Below are 25,662 nucleotides of genomic sequence, written 5' to 3' on the forward strand. Positions count from 1 at the left end.
TTTTAAAATTATCAATAAAAAGTCCAAAAATGACTTGTATAGGAGCAAGTTTATCCAGCTCTCTCTTTTGTTGTCTAGAATTAAAGTCGTCAAACCTCAAATATCTCAGTAGAAATCTGAACCGATTTAAAGACATTGTCAAGTAAATAGGTTCAACACCAGTACCTTTCTTTTTATCCCACATTTGCAAAACATTTAGTCGTCCAGATTTTAGAACACCTGCTAAAAAGAGTATACCAATAAGTCGCCAAATCTCTTCGACGTCGGTGATTTTAGCATCTCTGTAGCGTTGGAAATTTGCTCTTACCTTCTTATTATAGATGTTGGTACAACACGTAATTTCTTTGACGATATTATCATCTAGCATACATTTGAAGCATTCAAACTGCGTTTTTGCGTTTCTAGCTTCTCTTATTGGTCCTGGTAACTTTAAAACAATATTTGTTGCACGAGTTTTTGAAGTAGACGCAGGACACACCTTACTCCACTTTGTTTTTTTGTTTTTACCAAAATAGTATTTTGAAATTATTTTTTCTTCATCTTGTTCCTCTTGAACCTCTTCCTCACAGTCTTGTTTCGATTGTTGTTTAGACATGGTATAATCTTGTTCTAGAACATTATCAAATACACATTGCTCAACATTATAGTTATCTGACCAGCTGTCGTCGTCACTACCATCTATATTCGGCTCCTGTTCGTTCTCTATTTCATTATTCCATTTCATCAGCATTTTTTGAAAATTAGAGTCGCCGAATCTTACTTTTTTTGGTCGGGACATTGCTTAATAACTAGAACAAAAATAAATATTTTGTAATATTTATTTTTAGTTTAGGGTTACGTAAGTACACGCGTGGATAACAATGGTAACAGGACACAATCTAGTTCTTACACCTAACACACATCAAGCGACAGTCGCATACTAAAACAGTCCCTTATACTATGCCCTGAAGGTATAAGGAGATAGGCAACTTTATATACAGTATAGTTCGAATAGCAATATTATAAAATTCAATAGATTTTTTTTTTAATTGCCGTATTGCCAGATTCCAGTAAGAGCCTAAGAAGGTATCCATTGAATTCTGACAGGGATCCCTGGCCTGACTCTGGCATCTTTCGGCCGAGTTGGATACTAGGCCAGAAGATCCCAGGGTAGTGCCGGATTAACCGTATTCCGGCTAAAACCTTAACCACCGTTCCAGAGAGAAGGTCTTGCCACTCAATGAACAACTGAAATAAAAAACTAAAAATTTATAAATAACCATACCTGTTACCGTAAACCAGAAAATGTTTCAGACGTTAGGCCAAAAACTAATAAATAATATTAACCATAAATTTCACAACCATAAATTTCGGATAACTGGCTCAATTTCCTCCTCTATCCTCCTGCTCCTTTTTCTTCATCACCTCAGAAATCAGACAGTGTACTTCTCTCCATTCTTTCTCTTCTCTTAACATTATGTTTACAATGTTTCTTTCATCCAGCCCGAAACCCATTCGCTTCTCGAAATATCCCCTCTCATTTGCCCATCTCTGGCAGTATTGGTTTAATATCCAATGTTTTAAATAATAAAGAATTTTTACAAGTTTGCGGTTTAACTTAGTTAGTAATTGTATTATCTTACTAACCACATTAGAGATATTCTTTTCATTATATAACAAGTTTGTTTATGGTAACCTTATCCAATGTAAAATAAACAAATAATATGCAAGTGAAAAATAAAATATATTAGATATGAGCTATTCCTATATAAATTAGACTATAAAGCTGCATTTTATGCATTTATAATCTTATGCTGGTGATAAAACACAGCGGCATTTGTCCATACTATGCATATATATTATTCACATCGTAAAGCAGGTGAGTTTAACCCTTTTAGAATAAACAATAAAAGGCAAACTAACCAGTCACTTATTAGAATCAAACTGCAACTGTGTAAACAAAGACACAAACGTGTCCTTAATTAAAGGGGTTAAAATGTAAATAGTAGAAAGACATGTAAATAAACCAGGTTGTGGTTAAAAAATAAATATAAAAGGTCATTTACTGATGTTTTAAGTTAGTTCCTACACTAAAATTGATAGACTCGTCTAAACCAAAATAAACTGCTAACACAACTTTAACAAAATATAAATTACACGTATAATTTTGTAATTTTCCAACAGTAGAAAATTGACAGGTCGTAATACTAAGTAAATAGGTAAGTTTAAATTCTGAACAAAGGAAACCTGAAAATCTGGGAACAAATAATCCATGAAAGAAATATGAGAGTGTCTATTACGTGGAAAGGGTACGATCTTGAGATCATTGGAATATATGCGCTAAAAGAAACAGATAAACAAATATTCTACAAAACCTTATCAATACACCTAAATGACAACCAACTAGTACATCAAAACCACTTGACAGGAATCCACCTAAATACAATAATGATGCACTCTCTATTTACAGTTCTGAGTCTATCGCGATAAAAAAAAGCCTACTATGGTGCACACTAAATCCAGTTCAAACGGTTTCTATTATGTCAGATTGAAAGTCCGTTCTGCAAGCAATTGAAGGAAGTCCAATAAATAGTTATGATCAAAAATTAATTTGTGAAATAAAAAACTTATTATACCAAGTAAATTAACAAAATAAAAAAATAATTTTCATATGGGTAAAAGGTCACAGCGGTATTATAGGTAATGAAATGGTAGATTGTAAAGCAAAAGAAGCTTGTAAATCAGATAAATCTGTAGACATTTTTTCTTATACTGACTTAACTACTAACCTAAAAAAAAAAGCTATTAAAGTCAGATGGTCAGAATCTTACAATAATTTTAGCAAGACATCAAAAAATCTTTATTTCCAGCTTTACCCACAGCTTCCAAATAGAATACCGAAAATTACTTTTGATTATATAAAAAGATATACTTTAACAGTAACACTCTTAGGGATACTAAACTCCCCGTTATGTTACTGTGACAACATGTCCATAGTTGATATTAACCACATATTTCTGGAGTGTAAAAAAAGATACGGCTATCTCTGGACTATATAATTCTCTAATAGAATACAACACTCCTCTCTGTCTCAAAATTGGTTCCCTGTTATCAAGCCATAATAAACGCATTTTAGATGCAATAATAAATTACGTTAAAGAAGCTTAAATCGATATTTAACCTTATAAGCACCTAATATATACCTATATGTGTATGAATAAAAATGAATCCTGTGGTTAATTGACTACATCTAAGGCCATCCCTTTGCTCTACACACATACACAATAATGATGCACTGCAAAACGACTTAACATCATTTTTGTGTAAGTTACGGCTTAGCCATAAATTAACAAACCTAATCTACTCAGCCTAGAATACCTACCAAAAGATAATAAATAAAGTCAATGAAGCTTATGAAGCACTCGATACGACCAAAAGAAACAAAACAGATACTTAATTGTGTTGTACAAATTACATGCCTAATACAGTACACAACGAGAAACAAGCATATCAGAAGTGGCTGCAAACAAAATGACCCAGATGATAAACGAGCATACTCAAGACCAAACAGAGCATTAAAAGATTTAGTAAATAAAGCAAACAATTTTTTCTTGGGGCAGTAAATGAGAAGAGCTCAACAAATATATAGGGTCAACAAGATAAAGAGAATGGAGAAAGAGATGGAAAATTGTCAAAAACCTAAGAACAAACAGAAAAAAAGTTAGTAAAACAAATTTAATAGAAGAAAGATCTTGGATCAAACATTACTTACAACTTCTGACTGAAACAAGACAACAATTCACGAACTCCAGTACAACTACATATGAAGAGAAATACGATGAAGACGATGCACTACGAAATCTAAAAAATCTAAAAGCATGCGGATCACAAGGTGTCTTCTTCTTCACGTGCCATCTCCGCGACGGAGGTTGGCAATCATCATGGCAATTCTGATCTTAGATGCTGCTGCTCTGAATAGTTCAATTGATGTGCATCCGTACCATTCCCTCAAGTTACGCAACCATGAGATTCTTCTTCTTCCTACACTTCTCTTGCCCTGGATTTTCCCTTGTATAATCAATTGAAGTAGGTTGTATCTCTCATTACGCATAACATGCTACAGGTATTGCAGCTTTCGTGTCTTGATGGTTTCCAATACTTTCATTCTTTTGTTGATTCTTCTCATGACTTCGTTGTTTGTTACATGCTCGGTCCATGATATCTTCAGGATTCTTCTATACACCCACATTTCAAATGCTTCCAACTTTTTAGCAGTCGACGCGCTAAGTGTCCATGCTTCTATCCCATAAAGCAGAGACGAGAAAATATAACACCTTGCCAGCCTAACTCTGATTTCTTAACCTAACTTTGATTTCTTTGGAGTAATCGTTTGTGTGATTACAAGGTGTACTGAACGCTTTACTGAAACACGCCTCACAAATATTGCAGGAATCATTAGAGGATATTTTTATCTTATTTTTAAAGGACATCACTTACCATCGGAGTGGACAAAAGCACATAGTAACATTTAAAAAGTAGGAGATAGAAAGAACTGTTCAAACTACAGGGGGTAGTAGTGTCATAAATTCACTCTTTAAGACTATGAAAAAATAATAAAAAATAAAATTAAAACAGATGACAGATGTAGAAGAACAACATGGTTTTCGGGCACGTAGATCCTGTATAAACAGCATTTTTTTTCCAAAGCAGGTTATTTAGAAAAGATTAGCTCACAACCTTTCAACTCATGTAGTCTTTATAGATCTGGCAAAAGCATTACAATAGTGTACCACTTTCAATGATCTGAATAGCGATGGCAAAAATTTAATCGAAAAAGAATATGAACCGTATAAAAAAGAATAACAGGCAGGATTTCAAATTGAAAAATCATGTCCTAATCTTATTTTTACTAAAATATCTGACAAAAAAAAGTATTGAAAAAACTAAGAGATGTTATTTACTATTATTTACTGAACTAACAAAAGCATACAATAAAGAACCAGTAACAAAATTATGGCACGTTCTGGAAAATTATTCAATAAATAGCACCTAATAGAAAATACCCTAATGAAAGAATTCTCTGTGCTAAAAAGGATTGTGGCAGAGATGATGTCTTTCTTCGGTTTTGTTTAAAATAAACAAATCTCTGAAAAAGTGGAGAAGAATACTGGGCACATTCTTTATTTCGCTGGTGAGCAAGTGGTTATAGCCCAGGACAAAGATGCTTCATAATTTTATGTCTACAAGTTTATCTGAAGAATGTGAAGACTGGGATCTATACGTAAATCGATGAAAAATAAAATGCTTGTGCCTTAAAAATCAACAAAAAACCTGATCATAGATGAGAACTATTTAATTAACGTTTGTAGGAAGTAAACATATTAAGGCTCAACAATAAACTATAAAAGCTGGACTGAAAAGGAAATCTAAGAAGGGATATTAGAAGGGAAAAAGGTTTTAGGATGTCTAAATTCAATAGTGTGGTCACAGATATATCTAGAAATAAAAACCTCTCCTGAAACTTCATATTTAAAAGTATCGTACTGTATTGATAAGAAGCATGGCAGCTAAACATGTTCTTAGAACGTCGCCTTTTGTCTTTATAAATGAACTTCTAGCAAAGACCTGTCAAAAAAGTCTCAACAAATGTTATTGAAAAAAAATGAATGCAGATAACCATGGTATGGCCATGTCTAAAGAGTATATGATATACAATTTTCTAAGCAAATAGTACAATAGGTACCAGTTGAAAAAAGAAAACAATGAAGACCAAAACAGACATTGTTAGGAGAGGTTGAAAGAATACTGGAAATTAGGAAGCAAGAGGCTTGGGAGGACGCTATGAAAATAAATAAAAAAAATTTCTTCAAATAAATAATTAAATACTTAACAACACTGCAGTGAATTTAACATTAGAAGCTCGATCTCTTCCGCTTGGCGTTGAGAAAAGAAACGAATTATATACAACAAGCCGTTTCTAGATTGTCGTAGTTACAATTGAATGGTGGGCCGCAAAAATGTTGTAAGCGACAGATTTGAAAAAGGGAGGTTTTAATGCAATATTGTTGTATATCCAAAGATCAATTTGAGCATCTTTCAATCTGGCTAAAAACATTTTGCCTTCCCTGAGGTTTTCGTACGAAAAAAACGCAAATCAATATTAACCAGTGGAAGAGAAACATCCGTAAGTGTCAGAGAAATGCAGGTGAAGCATATATGTATCTGCTAGAAACGAGAATGTACCAGCAATACCCTGTCCACATAAGGTAAGTGCAACAATGTTGTATATTTGGTTAGGAAACGCGGCATATTTCGTTAATTTCGGCAACTTCAAATAAGTATTTTTATATTTTAGGAGCGACTATGTAAGTGCAAATCTGTTTGCGCGGCTGCTAAAATTCAAGTCCAGCTTTGGAGATCTCTTCACAACATTTCATAGGCTGGATTGTAATGCACAAACTGCGCATCTGGTCAGTTGTATGGATCTTCAAGAGCCACAACGTAGACGGACTCCAAAAGATATCTCCAGACGAGAATATACTGTACGATACCACATCCAGATTGAGCTGAAGAAATTACCAGTGTGCCAAAAAACTATATGTCAAGCATTTGGAATAATACCTCAAAAAATCCAACACATTCAGCAGAAGGTAAAAACAGATAAACCGCTAAGTGAGTAACGTGGAAAATACAATAATAGGCCTAATAAAATCAACGTAACCGACAACGAGAAAATAATAGAAGAGAAAACATAAACTCGTTTCCACATCAAGAAAACCATTGTAGTCGCGCTGCATTTACAAAGAACTGCCTTCCTGCTGAATTAAACTACCCTCGCTCAGATACGTATACGTTTTGTGATAAAACGTATATCAAGCTTGTGGTTACTCCAGACTATCCAAAAAGAAATGCTATTTATTCTTGTTGACAGTGAACTCCACCTTGCACGTGCTGAAGCTGGATACAATGCATTGAAGTTGGATGCTGAAAAGGCTAATCCACAACTCGTTGTACTCTTCACTGATCTTCAGCAAGTATTGTACTGTCCAACATTGAATCATTCTTCAGTGTTCTACCAACGTCAGTACGCCACTTACAACTATGATATTCACGATGCATGTTCAAACGATACCACTATGATGTTGTGACATGAATCTATTTGTATCGTGGTTCTACAGATATCGTTTCAGCTTTACTGTGTTACATAAACCTTAACTTTCGTCCATTGAACTTAGGAGAAATAAAAAACTCATAGTCTAGTTTGACCGATGAGTCGGCCAAAATAATCACTGGAGAATGCTATCCATGTTCCGTTTGCTGATTGCGAATAGATATTTCACTTAAGTAGAACAAAATTTCTTACCTTGCGACCGTGACTTCTCGCTCAAAGGGAGAAAAAAAAAAGAGCAATAATGAATGTACCCTTCAACTGGGTGGCAGTGATTGCCACCTCACGTCCCATTAAGCCCTTCAATGTGTACTACATGAAGCAAAAAGACTTCAAAGACTTTTCAGCATATGAAAACTACTTATGGAAAAATCCCGAATGTAAGATCACTGAGTACCGTTGGTTCAAATTCGACAGCGATGATCCTAGAGAATAATGGCTAAAACTTCTCACAACTTCATGCAACCTTGGCAAACATTCTCACTTGTGAATAAAAAATGGGGTGCATAAGAAATCGGAACATTCAACTACCAAATTGATACGTTCCCGAGGGCGTAGGAAATTTCGACACTAAGCAGGTAGCGACTAAAATTTAATGGCAATTTTCGACACCAGCCCCAATTCCCCAGTTTTTATCTTACAGGTATATTCGACACCAAATAAATATAGCTACGGCATAAATAAAATACCATAATTAATTAATTTATTTATTTTAATAAAAGTAATGTGCATTTTATTTCTTTATAACTGTAATAATATCTAAATATAATACAACTAGTACCTAATTTTTGTACATTTTACCGTTAATATACTTGTATACAATGATTTATTTGCTATTATAGGAATGATAAGATACAGCTGTTATAAAATCTAACCTACGTATTTGTTGGGATGGTAGTTTATCCATCATTTTCTCTAAAAATGAAATTTAGCCTTAACAGTAGTGTCTTTGATTTTTGCTGGTATATGTAAACTATTTATTTTGACATAAGTGTCTAAATAAATTTTTGTATGTCATTGACAATTTGTCCTTTAACAAACAGTATGCTAAAGGAACATAATGTCCATTTTCCAAGCCATGTATAGTAAATAATTGTAGAAAATATTTGGTACTGTATGAAAATGTACCATCCATATACAAAGTTTTTAATTTACACAACAAACGAATATTTGTCTCGCATGAAAATACAATTACATTTAATTCAGGATGATTTAAAAACAAAAAACTTTCATTGCGACAGGTTTTAGGAGAATAATTACTAACCGCGTTATGGACTTCTGATATGCTTCTTGGTAACGGACCTGGTAACAGTTTACGACGACAGTTGTAAATGTTCTTTCTTATGCTAGCTATGTCAGGAACCGTCAGCAAATTGGCATCACACTCAGCAATAGCAGTTCTTGTAATTTTGGCAGGTTTTTCCGATATGTCCTCTTGGGCTTTTCTTTTACATGCATTGGTTACCATCTTTACTTCAAGCTTTTTTTTTAATCGGCTTCATGATTATGTACCAAATCACTTCTTGTGATGGTGAGGTCCTCACAGACTATTGTAAACACTTTTGCGGAACACTTAGTGTTTCTTTGGATGCAGCGCCAAAATATCTCGCCGCTTTTTAACACTTTCTGTTTCGAGAACGAATGATGCTCCATCACTAATAAATCTCGACCACGGGAACTTTTTATCAAACTCATTTTTTAAATATTCGTATACGTGCACAAGTCAACGTCAAACAAGAAATAAATTACAACTGAAATAATTTAGTCACAAGTACACAAGTGCCACGCCCCCCGCCGTGACAATAAATTTTGGGAAAACCCGCTTGTCCTGCTTGGGTGCAAATGTCCATCGCCGCTAATTACCTACCTACCTGCTTTACGCCGCGGTGTCGAAATTTCCTATAATAAAATTTGACCCTTCGATTACCCCAGGTACAAAGACAATTTGGTGTCGAAAGTTCGCCCGCCGGCCTATAAAAATAAAAGAAAAAAAACGCAAAAATCTACTGGATGTCCAGTACCTGAAACCCGAATACCGAGAGTTTTAGTTTTAGAATAAGATGAAACATGATTTTTATGTTTAAATTTAAGGAGCAATAAACTGTATAATTAGCATATAAAACATATTAAAAACATTTTGAATTGATTATAGTTTATTATGAATATTAGATACTTTTTCCAAAACCTAAATAAGCAAAAATATCACATAGTAATCAGGTGCAACACTGTTATATATCCAGTATATACAACATTGTTGCTGGGATATTTATTTAAAATAATTTTTTTCTGCTTACTCTGTATAAACCTGCATAATTTGTTTACACATCTATAACTTTATCTTTTTTTTCTTTTTTTTCAGTGCTTATTTTCATAAATAACTTGTCAATATGTTTTTTTTTAGTCTCTTGCATAATTTCAATTCTGTCGCTTACAACATTGTTGTGGCTCACCATTCAATTAACCACCTCAGTTACAATAAGAACCAATTGTAATTGGTTTTTTATATTTTTGTCCTTTAAAAATAAAAAAGTTTCTCCTTCTAGGCAATCCATCAAGGACACACTGTATAACATAATCATGTATGCAGAGGTAATTAATATTTTAAAAGTTATAAAAATTAATGAGTTGCCATATATCTATTTATAAAATGTCATACCTGGCGTTAGAATTTTTGACTTAAAAATTTGCAATAAAAATAAAAAAGCACAATGTTAGAGCTAAAATTATATAACTGATTCGAGTGTAAAATGTTCTTATAACAATATCAACATTAACCCAATAAAACGATCCGTAATTATATAGAGTATGAAACCAAATGTGTGTTGTTTTATTTGCATAGAGTGACAAATATTATGATCCCGACCCGAGATCTAAAACATATTTAAGTTTAAACCCAGTTCATCTTAAAATCAACAACCTAACCACATTATCCCCTTTGCATTAAACTTTCTCAGAAATAGTTTGTTACACGTGGATTTAAGTAACGTATGCAGTAAATTCCACAAGTGCCTATCATAAATATTCGGATCAAAAGAAACGGAAAGCAGTAGGTGACGTATATAAATTTGTTTACACAATAACTATTTCTGGTTTCACTTTTAAAAGAAATGCTTTATTGAGAAGGGGAGATATTTATTTTTGAAAATATAAATGAACACATCATGTTTATTTTTAGATTCAAATATAAAAATAAAATGCATCTAATATGTAAAATATTAACTAATATTATACAAACAATATAAATCTGTCACAGTTAGTCTTTCATCGAGAAAAATGTATATTATTGGACTATTAATAAAGGCGTGCAAAAGATGTTGAAAATATTTTTTCGGAAAAAATAGTTAGAATTCGGGACAGTTATTAATAACTCCTTTTGTAACAGTTTTTTTTCTTTTATATTTAATATCGAATAGGAATTAGTAAGAACAATTAACAAGTAAAGTGCCATTGGGGATTAACGTGATCCCCCATTCTGCTTAAACATTTTAATTCCTTCTGGCCGTGGGGGATCAATGTAAACCGACGGACCAGAAATCACTTAGAGCCCCATCGCATAACACTGATACGACATTTCTATGTAAACTATATGGAAATCTTTTGTAGAGATGTTAAGCAAAATGGGAGATTAGTTGGCCATTGTGTAAGTATAAAAAGAATTATGAGGGAAAAAATAAATCTAAAACTAAAATTTTAGCAAAAAAATATTTATTTTAATTCAGAAATATGTAAATCAAAAAAACGTTGCAAACAAAAGTGTTTTTGACATACGTTACATCTAAACTTGGTTATGGGGGTCCTATTTTTGGCAACTTGACGCCCTGATTCCTCTGAAACTTTGGCGTAGCATCCACTACAAGACCTCTTGTTCTGACTATCCTCAAGATTGTGACTTGGTTTCTGGTTGTCCTCGAAATTTGGTAGATCTGTAGATTTTAGAAGATCTTTGATCACTTCTTCTCCGAATTTTGTAATAGACATTTTGTCATTAGTTATGAGTTGAGGGAGCACATAAGCGTTTACAACGCTTGAACAACGAAGAATTGTAAGCTTTCATTTGGTCCGATATATCGATATAAGCTTTGTGTTTGTTATACTCGATGATACTCCTTGGCTTGGTTCTTTCGCCAGACTTTTTTGCCTGAGTGACCATTTCAGGAACATATTTAGTTGTCAACATAAGGACGTCTCTCCTGTCTTTCCATTTTTCTATAAATATTCCTGTGTTGCTTTCCTTGGCAATATGTTATAAATAAATTCACCGATACCAACCACTTCAGTACCATTTTATAAGAGGGTAAAACAATCAGCTGCAATTTTAAATACAAAAAGAAATATCAAAGCAAAGAAAGCTAAAGTCAAAGGTAAAGCTGCAGTAGGAATATCATGCAAAAATGAACGTCGATAAGCTGAAACAACTATGCCAACTAAATAGTTAAGATTCATAAAAAAAGACTATGAAAGAAAAAACCAGAAGAAATTAAAGAATCTAACGAAGAGATGTCTATTTCTAGCGATTCTGATTCAGACACAGTGAAATAGTTTAAGAGGGTAGACTGAGTAAAATGTATTATGTGCAAAAACTGGCTACATGAAAATTGTACTACGTATGGCAACTATTACAATAAATTTCGATGCAATAAAAAAATTATTAAAAAAAAATCATTGACTAAATTGAAGATATAAGAACAACTTATTTTAAGACTAATTAATAATGAATTTGTAATTAATACCATGTGCCATTGCTAATTATAGAAATCAAACAAATTGATCATAAATATGCGTTGATTTATAGGACAACTATCTCCACAGTGATAATAGCCTTGATCCAACTAACCCATCTAATAGGTATATAAACTTAACGAGTACTTTTTTATTTAACACTTTTTTAATATAAACTACAACTACATTTAATAACTGTGAATAATATAGTAAACCACAGATACAAGAATCACTATATAAGAAAATAATTTCAAATATCAACTTTCATTTAATATAAATTACTCCGTTTTGGTAGCTATGCCATTTTTACCATACTTATTTACCAAAAACTTCATCTATCTATTTCCAAATTAAGTAATAGTAATAGAAGAAGCAGCTTTTCAAAATTTAAAATAATTAAAATTATCTACGACCCACAATGGGTGCAAAAACCCTTTCAGATGCTTAAAACCATTATTAGTACCTATTATTGAAAGGGAATATTTAAAAAAATATAGATGTGTTTTACATTGTTTAAACATTTGTCTTAAAAAGTGCTAAAAAAGCTAAGTTTACTTGACTTATTAATTTATTAGTAGATAGGTTTACATCCTGTCTTGTATTTATATTAATGTATTTATACGTTTAATATAGAACATCACCCGGTCAGATACAAGAGGACGTAACTCTATGATTGACTACATTATAACAAACAGACAAATGCATCCCAAGAATATAATAGATGTGCGCACTATATCTTCCGCCAATGTAGGATCCGACCATGGCCTGGTACTAGGAAAAATAAATATAGCAATCACCACACAAGGCAATCGAAATACAAAAGTAGAAGAAAAGTTAAACATAGAAAGCTTAGAAGAAGAAGGGACACAGAACTTGTATAGAAACAGACTAACAGAAAAGCTAAACAGCCATAACCTAGAGACTAAAAAGAATATAGAAGAAACCTTGAAAATTATTAAAAAATGTATCCTACAAGCAGTGGAAGAAGCTTTAGGTAAAAGAAAAGTTAACAGAAATAAACGGGAATATAAAACTCCATGGTACGACGAAAGGGTGGAAGCACTAGCAAATGAAAAGAAACAAGCTTTCCTAACATACAAAGGAGTGAAGACACCGGAGGCACGAGAAGACTACGTGAGAATTAGGAATAGAGTAAACCAAGAAATAGATAACATCAAAAAAGAACACTGGAAGAAAATTTACCAAAGATATGGAATACGACCTCTATGGATCTCAGAAAAAAGTGTGGAAGATGATAAGGAGACAAAAAACAGAATTGAATAAATTTGTACGCATAGATAAAATTACGGAGGAGTAATGTACTGAGCATTTCACAAAATTATATGGAGAAGGAGAAGAAGCGAACAGCGAGAGAATCATTAACGAAACTCACGACAGAGTACTAATATCAGAAGAACAGCTACAAGAACGAATAAAAAAATTTAAAAAGAGAAAAGCACCTGGTCCTGGTAAGATAAACAATGAACTGCTAAAAAATGGAGGAACAACACTATGCAAATGGCTTCTAAAATTATTTGTCGAGATAATAAATACCGGAGTAGTTCCAGCGGAATGGAAGGAAAGTCTCCTGCTACCGATACTTAACAAGGGAGACTCGAGAAATCCTGAAAATTATAGAGGCATTAGTCTGATGAATAGCACATTACAATTGTTAACGGCAGTCATAAAAGATAAAATCGAGGACAAAGCGAACATGGCAGATGAACAACAAGGCTTCCGGTAGAACCGCAGCACAATAGACGCAATTTTTATTATCAGACAAATAATAGGGAAGTCTATTGAATATGGAAAACCAGCATACATGTGCTTTGTAGATTTAAAAAGTGCTTTTAACAGGGTGAAGCGAAATGACATCTTAAATTTATTACAAGCTGAACAAATAGACCATCAGATAATAAGGACAATTAATGAAATTAACTAGAACAACAAGACCAGAGTTATGATACCAACAGGGGAAACAGAATGCATAGAACTAAAAGGAAAAATCCGCCAAGGATACTCGCTCAGCCCATTGTTATTCTATGCTATGCCGATGATGCAGTACAAATTGCTGATAACGAAGATGAGCTACGAAGGCAGCTCCATACCTTCAATATCACAGTAAACAAACTTAATATGAGAATATCAGTAGAAAAAAACTAAATGTATAGTGATCAGTAAAGAGCCGCGTAGATACAAACTAGAAATAGACGGCAAAATTGTAGAACAAGTAATGAAATTCAATTACCTAGGAGTAGAGATCACTAGTGACAGGGATATAAGAACAGAGACCACAAGGCAAGCATCAAAAGCGGCAAGAGTAAGTGGTTGCCTCCGAGAAACTATATGGAGAAACAAATATCTGACCACGGAAAGCAAAATGAAAGTATACAAAACAACAGTAAGATGAACATATGCAGCGGAGACAAGGACCGATACAAAAAAGACGAAACAACAAATCAACAATATCGAAATGAAAGTATTAAGATCAATAGCGGGCATATCATTAAGAGACAGACAAACCAACAGAAGTATACGCGAACAATGCAAAATTCAAAATATTAACAAGTGGATAAAAACAAGAAAAAAAACTGGAACGAACATGTAAACCGAATGGGACCAGATAGATTAGCGAACATCTGTAAAAACAACAAGACGTACAGCAAAAGACCCGTTAGAAGGCCGCCAAAAAGGTGGCAAGATAATGTACAGTCAACAACGACTGAAACAGAATAAGATGCAGACAAACAGGAGTAATCCTAGCCGCACGAAGAAGAAGAAGAAGATATAGAACATTACAAATAAGTTGTAAAATTGTATTATATTAAAGAAACTCTCTATGCTTCTTACAATTTTGTTTTTTTAACGGAAAATTATTTTAACTTTTTGGTTTACAAATTCTTAACTTTCTGGGAGGGTTAGGTTTGTGGAGGGCGGACAAATTACTCTCGCGGGCGGACGTAATTTCGGCCGGAAAAAGAGCAGGTACTAAAAGCCGGTAGGTAAATTCGGCCGGAGGTTTTAAGTTGCTTCCTTATCTCATAGGTATTTTCGGCCGCAAATCAAATAAAATAACAGAATGCTTTTTACTAAATTATTTCTTTATTTCAATAAAATTATTACATCAACTTATTTCTATAAATTAAGTAAACTATAAATTTTTAAAAAACGTTTTGATGTGATACAGATTTAACGAAATTAATTCTAGAAATATTGTCAGATCGAAGCATATTTACCATGTTTTCGATAAATTTTAGTTTGTTTTTTACTTGTTTGTCTTTAATTTTTGCTGGAATATTTAAATTTTTTATTTTTAAATATGCATCGATCTGACAATCTTTTAATTTTTCTATAAAAATAAATATAGAAGGGTGACTTGAATAAAAACTAGAATTAAAGTGCGAATGGAATGATTCGCAGGCATTTGTGGTTCTTTTAATTGATGGGTTTTCATATGCCCATATATTTGGTGGAAAATGAGATTCTGGCGCTATGTAGTTTTCTAATAAATAGTCTGCGTATTTATCTATAAGTTTATGGTCCGGTTTGTATGACATGAGATCAAATATGAAACAATCTTCAACTTCAGAGGGGTCTAAATAAGTTAGCCCAAAAGTATGAGTAAGCCATTTGCTTTCCTCGCAGTTTTTATCTTTATACATTTGGGTTAACCCTAATGATTGTATTTTCCTATACCACGCCTGGTGCAAGTGGAATCTACAACCATTTAGTTTGGTTTTGGGAAAGACAACTTTTAATGCGTTATGAATTGCGATTTCAAAATCCACAAATACCTCCTTCGGTTCAAAAACAATATTATAAAGTTCAAAAATTTTAGATTTTACCAACAGAAAAAGTCTCATATATGTGTCACTGGTCTTATTGGGCAACAGACAATACAAAAGAGGAACATAATGCCCATTTTCCAGTCCATGGATGGTAAATAACTGATAAAAATATTTTGTACAATAAGAAAATGTGCCATCCATGTAAAAATCTTTCATTTTACATAAACTTAATATATTTGTATGGCAAGAAAAAACAATGATATTATCAGCTGTGCTGTTAATAAACAAAAAATTTTCACCTGTTGTGGTTTTCGGTCCATAAATATCGAGTACAGAATGTACATCGTGAATATCCTTAGGCAGGGCTGGTAAGAGCTTACGGCGGCTGTTGTACAAATTTCTTCTTATTAGACTGACATCTATCGATGACAAATTCTCTGGCAAATGATTTGAAAGAACGCTTTTAATAATTTTTGAAGGTTTCTCCGATATGTCTTCCTCAGCTTTGCGCTTGCATGAAGTCGTCACTATTTTTCTCTCCAACGTAGTTTCATCGGACTCGTGGTTGTGGATTAATTCACTTCTAGTAACTGTGTATTCCGCACCAACAGTGTACAGTTTGGCTAAACATCTTAAATTTTTCTTTATACACCTCCAACGTACTTCACCACTTTTTAATACGTCCTGTTTACAAAACTGAAACTTTTCTACAACTAGTAAGTCACAACCGCGTGAACTCTTAATTACTGAAACAGATGCCATCGTATACAAATAATATATTTTATGCTTTCTATCGACTAGTAGCTTCAAGATAAGTTATAATACTGACTAGCTATAATAATTTTATACCTGTTATTTGTGAATTTTATACATTTAAAGGAATAATCTTAAGTAGGTACAACATAGTTATTAGAATAAAGAGATAAGTAAATTAAAGGTATTTCCGACAGGTACACAGGATTAGGTATTTCCAAATAAATACACAATTAATATTTTACAGAAACTATGAAGCGTAATTACCAATATTTTAATCTCATCGTAAACATCAACCCCTCGGCCGAAATTACCCCTGTCATAAATGGTACCCCTTGATTTATGCAGGTAGGCCAAGGGATTACCGGCCGAAATTACGCCCGCCGACTCTCGCAACCGGGGGCAGTTACCCTAGGTACGGCTTTGATTTTATATTCTTGTTTATCATTTACTCGCACCTATTTCTAGTTTGTCTTACATTGAACACATTTGACAAAAATTTGCGTTTTTACAAATGGGTGAAATTTTTACTTAATAGAATTAAAAAATATTTTATAAAATAAAAGTTTACATTAGTTATTATACATTAAGCACTAAGTATTAATAAAATGTATTTAAACCGCCATACGTTTCTTTAGTTAATAAATATTGTGTTAATCTTAAAAGATTTTAGGAGAGAGCCTATATAAATAGTTGATGTATAAAAGCATATCTCTTAGGATATTACTTGTCTTTTCTTTTGGGCGCTACGTTTATTTAGATAGCACTTCGGCTTCGCGCACCTGTGCCCTATATATAATTGGTTTATAGGGAGCATTCCAATAATGTTGTTGATCCAAGTGCTGTGACTATTTGCGATCTATCGGTTTATTTTTGGAGTAATTGGCAGCCTAAAATATATGAAGTCACCTGTTTTAGTAGCAGGAATCTTATCAATGTTGATTAGGAGGCATTTAAAGGTTATTTAAGTTAGCTACTACCGTTGTTAAAATAAGATAGGATATACGGATACATTTTTTTGTTTGAAATGTTAATGGGCTAACTTTAAGGAAGATACTTAATTATTTCTTCTCTAGTAGTCAATGAGAAAATCATGATTTTAAAAAAGAATTATACAACATATAAGTTTGTAGAGCTTATGTCTTAAAGATATTACCTTTTATAAATTGTATTTATTGTTTTATACAATGCATATCAAAGCACTTTGAAAACTTGATTTCTATCAGCCCAAGGAATAGGCAGACTTCAGGGTAGGATATGGCACAAATGACAATTTGGCATACCATAAAGATCTTAATAGAAAAGTGCATCGAGTACAACATACCACTGGTTCTTGCATTTGTCGATTACGAGAAGGCTTTTGATTCTGTAGAGTTTGAAACAGTACTGGAAGCCCTAAAGCAAAGCCGAATAGATTACAGGTACACGACACTAATCAAAAACATCTACGAGAACGGTACATCAAGTATACGACTACACGTAGACACAGAAAAATTCAGCTTAGGTGGAAGAGTTAGACAAAGAGACAATATTTCACCAAAATTGTTCATGGCAGCTCTAGAGTCAATATTTAAGAAAACTCAATGGCAAGATATGGGCATCAATATAAATGGAGAAAGAATAAATCATCTAAGGTGCAGATGATGTTGTATTAATCGCAGATAACTTACAGGATACAGTTTCTATGATACACTCGCTTAAAAGTCTGTCTGAAAGAGCAGGATTAAAGATAAACTTTGAGAAAACTAAACTTATGACAAATCTCGTAATGAATAATCTCTTTTCGCTTGAGACCCATGTGTCTCAAGCGAAACGTTTATTACCAATGTGTTTCGGCTGTACAAACTTATGGAGCACAGACTTTAACACACACGCAAAAATCTGCGAATAAACTCAGAGTTATATAATGAGCCATGGAACGTGCAGTGCTGAACGTAAGTCTTAGAGACCACATAACAAACCAGCAAATCAGGCAAAGATCAGGAGATCAAGACGTCATCGGAAGAACCACGACGCTTAAGTGGAACTGGGAAAGTGGCTCTGGCCACTTGACCAGAACACAAGATGGACGATGGACAAGACGTATTATGAAATGGAGGCCCAGAAACTATAAAAGAAGCCGAGGTTGACCACCGACTAGAGGGACCGATGATATAAAACGTGTAGCGGAAAACTGGCTACAAGCGGCCCAGTGTAGAGAACATTGGAAATAACTGGGGGAGGCCTATGTCCAGCAGTGGACGCGATTGGCTGATTGATGATGATGATATCAAAGCATTATTTATTTTTAACAATATTTACAGAAACCAGAAACAGAAATAACCCTTCAATCAGTAAATCGTAATGTTAAAACTTAAAATTTTACCATTTCGTGAATAAATAAAACGTATTGCTTTGGAAATAAAACAGTTTAATCTTTCTTACCCGTTCATGTTTATTGCCCTGGATGATTAAACCTCAAACAAAAATACATCTCTATAACGCGTATTTATTCTCGAACATCATTTGTCTATTCAGCAAGCTTTTAAAAACCTAATATCCAAATACCTATACACCCGTCAAATCTTAACTAATATTTTAAAGTGTGATGGAGGGCATACTGCAACCTATATCTGCTAAAATATTAAGGTCACCGTACGAATTCCAGAAAATTATTGCCTATATACTTATCGGATAATTTACAGCAAATCACCAGGACGTAAATAGATGTAGGTTTTCCTTACAAACAAATTTGTTATTATCACCAATTTACTAAGCAAATTCCTCCTCCTTAGTCCTAATTCTTTTTGGGATGGGGTGACATCATCAGACCTTTACTGTTTTTTCACGATTTCCCTCCATCCTTCTCTGTCCTGGGCTAGTTGTTCGGCTTCATGTAACCCTTGAATAATCAATATTTTATGTTTGATCTACCCAACGGCTTGGAGATCTTCCCCTAGGTCTTTTTCCTTAAAATACTGCAAAAATCTCTGTTGTATTTGTTTAAGCATTCTATCCTTTACTTTAAGTTGTTCTAATATGGATACGTTAGTGCGATGGTCAATCCAGGATATTCTTAACATGCGGCGTTATACCCACGTTTCAAAAGCTTCTAGTTTATTTTTATCCGCTTTTTTAAGGTCCACGTTTCGAACACATATGTGGCTATGAGAAAAATGAGTGCCTTTACCAGCCTTAGTTTTGTGTGTATTTTTATGCTAAGATTTTTCCAAATTGTTACCAGTTTCATCATAGCTGTTCTAGCAGCTAACGTCAACCTTCTACGTATCTCTCTGTCACACCCTCCGTTATTTGTTTTTAGAGACCCCAGGTATATGGAAACTATTTACTACTTCAAAGCCCCCAATTTCTTTATTGTGTTGAAGATTATTCCGAGCTCTGCCTACTATCATGATTTTGTCTTACTCCTATTATTTAGGTTTAGTCCATATGTTTTGCTTTTCTCCTCCAGACATCTCATTATGTCTTCCATTTTTTCTTGATTTGCCGGCGGCGATTATTAAAGTGTCATCAGCATATCTCAAGTAACTGACTTTTTGACCTTCCACTGGTATTTCACCCTTTTATCCGTCTAGTACCTTTCGTATAATGTGGTCGCTGTAGATATTAAACAGAGTTGGCGAGATTATGCATCCCTGCCTGACACCTGCCTTTGTTCTGAAATGATCAAAATGGGTGTTGTTTATTTTTACTGGCACTTATTATTTTCATACAGACTTCTAATTAGTTGAATTAAGTGGTGGGGTGTTCCCATTTCCGCTACTATGGACCATAGCTGCTGCCATTTGACTTTATCGAAGGCTTTTGTGTAATCCACAGAGCACATAAGCATTGGAGTATTGAATTCACGAGTTTTTTCGATTAGCTGTCTGGCATTAAGGATGTGTTCCCTTGTACCTTTTCCTGGGACAAATTCCGCTTGTTTTTCTGACATCTGAGGCAATAGATAAGCTTTTAGTCTTTCATGTATTACATGAAGTAGAACCTTGCTTGCATGGGATATTAGGGTTACCGTTCTGTAGTTGCTGCAATCTAGCGGAGTTCCTTTTTTGAATATAGGGATAAAAGTGGATGTTGTCCAGTCGTTAAGCCACTATCCGGTTTCCCAAATCTTTTTGCAGATCATATGCATAGCATTTACTCCAACATCTCCAGTAACTTCTGCGGTGATTTCTCGTCGTGATTTGCATTCTGGGGATCATCTGCATATAGACTTTGACAATATTTTCTCTATACCTCCGCAGTCCCTTTCTCTCTATTTATAATATATTGGTTTTGATCCATTATTGTTTGTTTGATTGCTTTAAATTCCCTGGATAGATATCGGACTTTGTTATGTAGCTCATGGGATTCATACCGATTTGCATGCCTCTCTAGTTCATCGCATTCTTCATTTATATGCTTATTTTTATCATCCCTAAATGCTCTTTTAATTCCTCTATTTAACCTTGCTAATTCGTTTGTTACTGTCGTTTTGATATATGAGAGATTTGATTCTCTTTTGCTCTTCGAGAAGTTGCAGCGTTCTACCTGTCATCCAGTGTTTTTTCTTGATGATCTTTTTTTCGGTTCTGGTTCTTTCTACAGAGGTTTCTATGGCATTTCTGAAACCTTTCCACATTTCTTCTGGGTTGTCTTGTGTGTGCAACATACTAGTTTCCTTTAATACGTCTCTAAATGTTTCCTGTGTTTCTGTATTTCTAAATGTGTCCAGCCTGTTTTGATTTTGTCGCAGCATTGTTCTTTTTATCTTCATCTTAACGCAAGCCTATAACAATTATAATCGAATATTCAAATCACACATGAGTAAATTACTTAAAAGAAAACAGATACAACTTATATTATACTTCTTTATAACAGAGAAAAATTATCTTATCTAAAGGCTTAACATAAGGATGTCTCCCTTATTTGGATAGCTTCCTATATGAAAATTTTTCTTTTAATTGCCGTATTGCCAGATTTCAGTACGAGTCTAAGAAGGTATCCATTAAATTTTGGCAGGCAAGAGGATAAGTGTTAATGGTGAAGTGAAAAGCAATGCAATAATCAACAAAAATTTGGCTGCCGTAAATCAAATACCTTGGACTGATCACAAAGTAAATATCAACGGCCAGACTTACAAAGCGTATTTTACTAAGTCATCCTCAACCTGCTCTGAATAGGACATACTCTACTTTTACACACGTATATCTTTGATAATCAGGTGGCTTAAATAATATACTAAGTAAAATACTCCATTATCAGTGAAATATCAAATTATCGAGTGCCTAGTACTGTACTGACTTCCAATCTAACCTCATTGTTAAATTATATTACAACAAGTAATTAGACTAGACTAGACATGGACTAATAGAATTACAAATAAGGAAGTACTGGAGAGGGTTTGTGAAAGCCAGTTTGGACTTACGGTATACTGATATAGAGTACAGCTTCTAATTCTCACTTACTGAAACTTCAGCGTTTGTAATCTAAAATTTTGAGACCTATTACCAATGCACCATGGTATGTGCCCATTTTTGTTATACATCGAGACCTTCAGATCCAGAACATGAAAGACACCTTTGTCACACTCAATGGCGCTTACAAAAATAGACTACTGAGCCATCCAAATACGCTTGCTCAAGACCTACTTAAGCGAGCGAGGAGAGGAAGACTAATGCCGTGATCCCTTAGACCTTTCTATACCTGTAAATACCTAAATGTATAGGCACTCTATCAATCATTTTATACCCAACTGTGTGTGTATTTTAACTATTGGTATATTTTAATGTTACTATCTTTGTAAATTGTTATTTATATTTCAGATATTTATATGTATTAGACATTTATCTCAAAGGATTTTTGTCACTGGACGGATCTCCCCGATGTTATTTACGTAATAAACTTATTGATTAATATTTTCTTTTGATAGAAACAGATTACAATAAATTATGGATGTAAAAAAATCTAATATGAGCGCAAATATGTGCAAAATTGAGGGACGTTATTGAGCAAAAATAATGGTGAAATTTTTATGGATATGTTTCAAATTTTACTTTAATGTTAAGCTGAGGTTCATAAATCAAAGCTTCTTCTTCTTCTAATGGCGCTACAACCCTTTGTGCGTCTTGGCCTGCTTAACAATGTTCTTCCATTCTGCCCTGTCGGATACTTTTCTTCGCCATTGCCCGATGTTCATGGTTTTAAGATCCCTCTGTATTTAAGACACATATTAATAGGGAATAAGCACGCCCATAATATAATAAACATAAAAAGTATGAGAGGAGCGGAATGTTACTCAGGTCGCTTTTTTGTAAGAGCAGGTTATAAATTGAATGCTAATATAAAGAAAAAACAATTCAACACAGCAATACTAAAAGATAATACGACACAGAAGAAGTACGAACAACGAATAACAACACGAACGAACCACAACGAAAACAAAAAGCAAAAGAATGGTATGATTAGGAATGTCAAAAAATAGCAGAAGAAATTAGAAACATAAGAATAAAAAACTTAAGAAATAATAGTGACATTAGCACACAAGAATATAGAGAATTGCGGAGAATTATGAAGAGAACATGCAGAAATAAAAAAAAATACAACGAAGAAAAACTCAAAGTGATAGAGGAAAAATTCCAAAAAAAAAGGAAATAAGATCCCTTTACCAAGAAACAGGAAAAATAGAAAGGGGATATCAGAAACATAGCCCATATATGAAAAATAAGAAAAGAATATTAATAAATGAACCTGGGGAAATAATGAGAAATTAGCAAACTTACTTTACACAACTTTTAAATAAAAACGAAGAAGAAAGGGGAACAATCCAGAAAATTGAAGATGATCATATAGTAATAGAAACACCTACGAGGAAAGAAATAGAAAATTAAATAAGAGGACTAAAAAACAATAAAAGCTCAGGAATAACAGAAATATCGGCGGAAATGATAAAGGCAAGAGGAAAAAGACTACACAAGGAGATACATAGCCTGATAAAAAGTATATGGGAAACAGAAAGAATGCCAGGGGAATGGGCCAGGGCAAGGATATGCCCTATACATAAAAAAGGTGACAAACTGAGATCTGAAAATTATAGACGTATCGCGTTGCTAGAAATCGTGTACAAAATATTGACTAACATCATAAGAAAAAAGCTGAATCAATACACGAAAAAGATATTGGGCGGATATCAGTCAGGATTCAAAAGTAATAGGTCGGCGACAGACCAAATATTTGCGATACGGTAAAGCGGCAACAGATGTACGCACTAATAAAAGAAATGGGCCTATCAAGCAAAATCGTCAGGATGGTAAAGATGACTATAGATAACTCCACAAACGAAATAGCATGGAAGGGACATAAACCAAATAATCTTGAAACAAAGAAAGGATTAAGACAAGGAGACCCACTAGCAACGACTCTTTTTAATGTAATACTGGAAGGAATAATTAGAAAAAGTAAAGTAAACACACAGGAAACGATTTTTAAAAATGGCCATTAATTCGCAGATAATCTATTACTATTAACAACAAGTAAGAAAGAGCTAAAAAAATTAATGACCAATATAATAAAAGAAGCAAAAATTTTCGTTCAAAATGAGAAAAAGACAAGATACATGATAATGGGAGAAACAGATAAAGAAAAAGAAGACAATTCCACATTGAAGGTAGAAGGAGAAAATTCATGCGCGTTTAAAAGAGTTTCAGAATTTACTTATCTGGGTGTAAATGTAGATGAAAAGGGACATGGGGAATGGAAAATAAAAGCAAGAATAGCAAAAGCAAACAAAAAGTATGGAGCACTGCGTCCATTAATAAAATCAAAATATGTCTCAAGAAAAACAACAATAAGAATCTACAAAACGGTTATCAAACCTACAGCTACATATGAATGTGAAACATGGGTGCTAAAAAATCAGAAATAGACCTTTTAGAAAGATGGAAGAGGAAAATACAACGAGCAATATATGGAGGCGTGAAAATAGATGGACAATGGAGAAGAAATAATAAGAAACTTGAAGAACTATATAATGAACCAAAAATAACGACGGCAATCCAAGCACAGAGAATCCGATACTTAGGACACATTGAAAGAATGGGAAAGGCGAGAATGCCAAAAATGGTTCTATTACGTAAACCAATACAAAAAAGAAGAATAGAAAGACCAAAAAGGAGATAAAGGAGATGGAAGGACAGCGTATATGAAGACTTAAAAAAAAGTAATATTGTAAACTGGAAAGAAAAAGCTTTGGACAGAAAACAATGGAAGGAAGTGGTGAAGAAATGTATGGAAAGACTATAAAGAATATTAAGTGTAGTATTAAGTGTTTTATATAAAATGTAATATTGTATATAATGTAGTAGTATAGGATATATCATTTTATATAATATGTAATAGTAATTGTAAGGAAAAATTAAATCTTTCAGCCCTAGGCCTTCAAGGCCTGTTGAGCTTCATAAATAATAAAAGGGTATTCAAGTCAAAAATAAATTGTCATATTTAAATCTTATTTTAAAAACATTTTCGTTTTTTATATAGACAAAACTCGTACTCACAAGTCTTTTGAAACTCCTTTGTATCCAGGCACAACACTTTATTAAAATTCACAAAGAACGAAAACAACACCAACCAGTCAAAACCGAAATAGCAAATTTGCCCCCGCATTTTGCTACCCCATCATGCGACGCCAGCATTTACCGCAAAGTCCGCCACTTCTGGTACTATATAAATAATGCACCTTTCATTAATTCGCGTCTTTGGCGCGTTTATTCACGACAGCGACATAATCTGTATGTGCACTGCAGGCTTCCCCGGGCGCATATAAAACTAAGTCACAGTTTGAACTCACACGCGACTCTACTGAACATTATTCGTTTTTTTTTTCTGTGAGAAATATATTTTTAGATTCTTCGAATGTCGAGCGCTTCTGTCGTGCCATTAGTGAAGGTAAATGTCAGTAAATGATCTTGTTGTGTTGATGAGGTGAAGAAGATGATTAAGGGTTATTTTAATATTAGAAGCGTATCTAATGGTAAAGATGAAAGGAGCCGATGGATATATCTGTAACAATATTTAAGGCTTTTAAATAATCCGATAATCCGAAATTTTTCAATTTTTTTGTAAAATCATACATACCCAAAAATGCTAAAAGAATATGTAAAGTACGACAAATATTGCAATACTATTCTTCCTACTAGACTACACTAAAACTGGCACAGCACATTTGCTGTGATTGGTCGTTATCGACATATTGATTTGTGAGTTTATGTAATTGTC

General features: G+C 33.6%; 1 protein-coding gene across 3 annotated transcripts in view; it reads right to left on the reverse strand.

The window, feature by feature from the left end:
* The window catches only part of side (motor axon guidance molcule sidestep), a 566,673-nt gene extending 541,445 nt beyond the window's left edge, over positions 1-25,228 (reverse strand). For all 3 annotated transcript variants that reach the window (XM_072534634.1, XM_072534635.1, XM_072534633.1), the window contains exon 1: positions 24,942-25,228. In XM_072534634.1, coding sequence (XP_072390735.1) covers positions 24,942-25,050 — 109 coding nt within the window. In that variant the 5' untranslated portion in view covers positions 25,051-25,228. The remainder of the gene's footprint in view (positions 1-24,941) is intronic.
* Positions 25,229-25,662: the final 434 nt, after the last annotated feature.

Source organism: Diabrotica undecimpunctata, chromosome 6 (assembly GCF_040954645.1).
Source record: "Diabrotica undecimpunctata isolate CICGRU chromosome 6, icDiaUnde3, whole genome shotgun sequence".
NCBI classification, from domain to species: Eukaryota; Metazoa; Arthropoda; class Insecta; order Coleoptera; family Chrysomelidae; genus Diabrotica; species Diabrotica undecimpunctata.